At 48.6% G+C, this 4876-nt stretch overlaps 1 protein-coding gene across 1 annotated transcript in view; it reads left to right on the forward strand.

Moving 5' to 3' along the window:
* The first annotated feature begins 1777 nt into the window (after nt 1-1777).
* Nucleotides 1778-4876, forward strand: part of ACAD9 (acyl-CoA dehydrogenase family, member 9) — a 44524-nt gene continuing 41425 nt past the window's right edge. Inside the window, exons 1-2 of the mRNA XM_008565183.1 lie at nt 1778-1927; nt 3771-3864. Coding sequence (XP_008563405.1) covers nt 1778-1927; nt 3771-3864 — 244 coding nt within the window. The remainder of the gene's footprint in view (nt 1928-3770; nt 3865-4876) is intronic.

Consider the following 4876-nt stretch of genomic DNA (forward strand, 5'->3'; position numbering starts at 1 on the left):
TTTTCCACTATACTCTGTTGGAGTACTTTGAAATTATGCCTTAAACTTTTCCTAATTTTTGTTTTGGAAATATGTGCCACTGGATTTCTCACTTGCTTGATTTAGGGAGACCTCTGTACACCAAACAGGATCTGACATGTTATCAGATTACTTGACTGATGTGACTACATTTGTTTCAGCAACAATGTACAGCAGCTCAAACTAGAAACATTGATTTTGCAACACCACTTTTTCTTTGTTTCACCGGTGGGGTTAATTCACAAAGGCAGTTATTTCCAAATGCCTTCTTGCGAAGCTGAGTGCTGAAATAGGCACATATTAAACACTGATGAAGAAACCAGGTGACAAATCTTTAATAGTGAGGACAAGATTAAAATAGATAGCATGAACTGCAGAAGATGCTTGCAAATATTTTGCAACCAAGAAAGCTTTTGACCTCTTTTTTTCCTAATGTTGTGTCAGCAATTCAACTCTTTATAGGGCTAGGCTTAGCATGCTGAGATGAATGCGATCTCTTATTGTTTTCAAGGTGTTCACACGATGGAGGCAGGGAACATTTTCCAACGCTGCGGTAAATGCTATACACAGGGTAAAAAGACAACGAGAGGGTAAGGATAGGAGAGCATTCTTCCTGGAGGAGGCTGGCTGAAGATCGTTAGAGAACCCCGACCTGTTACGTTCAGGGCATGGCTGGGGTGGCAGGGGATGCAGGGCCCTCCTACCCGGGCCTCTCCCGACTCATCCCACCCAACAGTCCCCACACCTCAGCTCCCTGAGCAGCTTATCTTCCTCCACCTGCCTTCTAATGTTGTGTTTCCCAGAAATAGCGGTGATAGAGTTTTATCCAGCCCTCTCCCTGGTAGAACATCCCTTTTCTTTTCCTCTTCCAAAAAAAAAATATGTAATGTGCATGTAAGCTACGAGACCCACGGTCCATTTACTAAATGGAACATTACTGTGAGCTGCCCTCCGGAGATAACGAACACCGTGAATTTCCCCCCATTCCTTTGCTTTTCTTTAGTTTTCTCACTTTCTCGTTGTTGCATGTGTCAGGAGGGAGCCGAGTGGAGGCAGCCGGGTCGCCGCTTTACGTCCCCAATAACCCAAAACATCAGCGGGCCATTCCCACCAACCTCCCGAGCGGGAGGCCTCGCGAGCGCCATGGGGTCGGTAAAGGCCCGTGGCGTCATCAGGCGGCGCGCACTGTTAAACGCCGAGCAGGAGGTGGGGGCGGCTACCCCATTAGTCCGGCTTTGGCAGGGCCGGAGGCCGCGCAAGCGCCATGGGGCCGGCTGCATGTAAGCTACGAGACCCACGGTCCATTTACTAAATGGAACATTACTGTGAGCTGCCCTCCGGAGATAACGAACACCGTGAATTTCCCCCCATTCCTTTGCTTTTCTTTAGTTTTCTCACTTTCTCGTTGTTGCATGTGTCAGGAGGGAGCCGAGTGGAGGCAGCCGGGTCGCCGCTTTACGTCCCCAATAACCCAAAACATCAGCGGGCCATTCCCACCAACCTCCCGAGCGGGAGGCCTCGCGAGCGCCATGGGGTCGGTAAAGGCCCGTGGCGTCATCAGGCGGCGCGCACTGTTAAACGCCGAGCAGGAGGTGGGGGCGGCTACCCCATTAGTCCGGCTTTGGCAGGGCCGGAGGCCGCGCAAGCGCAATGGGGCCGGCGGACGGTGTCGGCCGGTGGTGTCATCTGGAGGCGTCGAGCAGGCGCACTGAGGCGCCGAGTCGGAGGTGGTGGCCGTCTCTTGAGCAGCTCCGGCAGCATGAACGGCGTCGGACTCTTCCTGCGCATGGCGGTGGGGGCGCGTGCCCTCCGGTCCCTGGTGGCTTTTCCCGCGAGCCGGCGCCCGCTGCGCACCAGTCCGCGGAGCCGAGCTTTCGCCAAGGAGCTCTTCCTGGGCAAAATAGAGAAGGTAACGCGAGCCCTGCGCTGACCCCCTTGCTTTCTGCCTCCGGCTTTTCGCCCTTAGCCGTTAAGGCCGAGGTCAAGCTTTGTCAGAGGCCCCAAACTCCCGAGGTCTGGTGCATGCTAAAACTGCAGATTCCTGAGTCCCACTGGAGCCTTTCCAGGGCACGGGGCCCTGGGAAATGTGGTGTTGCAGGTCATTCTTGTCAGGGCAGTTTAGGAAAGCCTATGCGAGGTGATCCCTAAGCAACCCGCAGCGGTCCTGGCCCCGAAATGTACGGGGCTTCCTCTGTGATTCCTAAACGCAACTCACACCGTGCCGCTCTTCTGTCGCCTTCTTTCCGCAGCTGAGCCCTAGCGCCTCGCCCTGCCATTCAGGCTCCTCAGGAATCTGGCTCCAAGGTGCCTTCCCCACCTCATTCCTCTGGGCGTCTTACAGCCAGTAGCAACAGATTGACTGTTAAGCACTCATCACCTTCTTTCAGTTGGAAGACTTGGATTTGACCATGGCTCTGTGACTTTGACTCTCAGTTTTTTCAGCTTTAATATGGAGCTAGTGATGTAGAGCCCCAATGAGATACATAGTGTGCGCGAATTCTTCTTAAACTAAAATACTATGCAGTAGAACACTTCCTAGCCTTGTGACCTTGGGTAATCACTTCACCTCCCTGTACTCACCTCCTCCTAGAGGTTCTGTGCTTTGAACTTCGCAGAAATGTTGGCTGATTCTATATCACACAAGGAGTTATTCCCTGGCTTCTCTTTAGAACACTCCTTTTAGGTTGTCATCTGACCCTTTAAGCAGCGTTACAGATGCAGAAGCTGAGACTCAGAGTAAGAGTGGTTTGCCCTGCTAGGAAGTGCAGAGCTAGGTCTTAGAGTGTGGGAAACCATTTTTGCCGGAACCTGGGGCTGTGTGGTGCTCTATCCTGGGACCTCATGCCTCCTAGCAGTGTGGTGAAGAAAGAGCTCAAATCTTTCATACTGTTTTCAACCTAAATTTCTGGTACCACCTGCCCTGCCCTCACTCTCAGCTTTGCTTCCCATTTCACTGAGAAAATCCTTGCAGTCAGAGGAGAACTTCCACCGCCACATCTACTCTCCTCCCCCCATGCATGCCCAGATCATCTACATTCTCTGTTGCTGTGGATGAACTGTCTACTCCTAGCAAAAGCCAACTGCGTCCTTGGACCCAAGGCCTGTTCAGGGGTAGTTCTCTCCTTTCTCCTCAACGCCATCAGTTGTTCACTCTCTACTGGATCTAGAACCCACATCACTCAGGCCTGTCGCTGACAGTCATGAAAGTGAGGGGTGACCTCCATGTGATGGGTGAGAAAGTGGAAGCTTGGGGTGGCGAAGGCCACACAATTAGTGAGAGGAAATGAAGCACCAGACCCAGGGCTTCTAAATGTCAGTCCAGGGCTGCTTGTTTTGTGGGACAGTCGTCATTGCTTGTCATTGACAAGGAAAGCTGAGCAAAATCAGGAACGGACTTGCTGAGCTGGGGACGAAGACGAACCTAGGTCATGGATTCTAACACACAGTTCCTATGTCAGAAGCACCTGCTGAGGTTTGCTTGCTTGCTTGCTTTGTTTTATGGGGGGGGGTTTTGTTTTGTTTTTTTAAAAGCTGTCAATTAGCTTTATTGCAATTCTAGAATCAGTCAACATCTTATTCTATAGAATAGAATAAGTATTCCCCTGAGGTTTGGTTTCTGATTCCACCAGTGAGTGATGTCCTGCTGGCCAGATGTGGAATCTAGCACATCTTTTTCCTTTTCTTTTACCTGGTATTTCTATCCTGGGGGATTGCTGCAAATTAAATTTTTAGTAAATGTTTATCATTTTTAGAAAGAAGTTTTCCCATTTCCAGAAGTTAGCCAGGAAGAACTTAATGAAATCAATCAGTTTGTGGGACCCGTGGAAAAATTCTTCACTGAAGAGGGTATGTATGGTTTTATTAATCATTGCTGATTTCCATTTTAAGGGGGATTGTGTTGATATTCGTATTAGAGGTGGTATATGTAGGGGAAGCTGTCTTGAGTGTCATTAATGAGGGAGAAATAGTTTCTACTCATAACATTTTCCTTTAGGGATCACCCTAATTGCTATTTAATTAAAAGACATGTAGTTCAGTGCTGCTTTTTGTATTCATGGTGAAGGACCACTTTTAAACATTTTCAAACTGCTGCAGACTACCACTGTGCGAGATACAGTAAAAATGAATAAACAGAAAAATGAGATGAAACAAAGCCAAGGATGTACACCAGTATAAGAACATGGATCATATATGTTGGTGGTTGTGGCAGTGGAAGATTGCTGTAAATATTTCTAAAGGCTGAGTCTCAATTTCTGTACTTAGCTTATCATGAACCAGTAGTGGTTTGTGGAGCAGCTGCAGCCTGTAGCCCACAGGGTCCCTTGCTCGGAGTGGTTGGCCAACCCTTAGTGGGGGCAGCTGCTCCTTCTGAGGGACCTCTGGAAGAGGTCAGTGATGGTAGAATGACAGCAGCTTCCCCAACACGGAGCATCCCAAGAGCTTTTGTTTATGTGGGTTTTATCTGTCAATATTTGCTCTGTTAGAAAATGAACTTGAGGGCCGGACCGGTGGCGCACTCGGTAGAGTGCGGCGCTTGGGAGTGTGGCGACGCTCCCGCCGAGGGTTCGGATCCCATATAGAGACCGGTCCGCTCACTGGTTGAGCGCAATGCGGGCGCGACACTGAGGGTTGCGATCCCGTTACCGGTCATGAAAAAAGACAAAAAGGAAAAAAAAAAAAAAAAAAGAAAATGAACTTGAGAAATTTAAAAATACTATGTTCACGTATGAGTTCATTTAAATATAACGATAAGCCCATTACATGTTAACATAAACAATATTTACAAAACAAAAATAAAATTAATGGAAAGAGTGGCATTGTTTTACAATTTTGTTAATCTTTAATGTTTGGATTATTA

Source organism: Galeopterus variegatus, unplaced genomic scaffold (assembly GCF_000696425.1).
Source record: "Galeopterus variegatus unplaced genomic scaffold, G_variegatus-3.0.2 Scaffold196, whole genome shotgun sequence".
NCBI classification, from domain to species: Eukaryota; Metazoa; Chordata; class Mammalia; order Dermoptera; family Cynocephalidae; genus Galeopterus; species Galeopterus variegatus.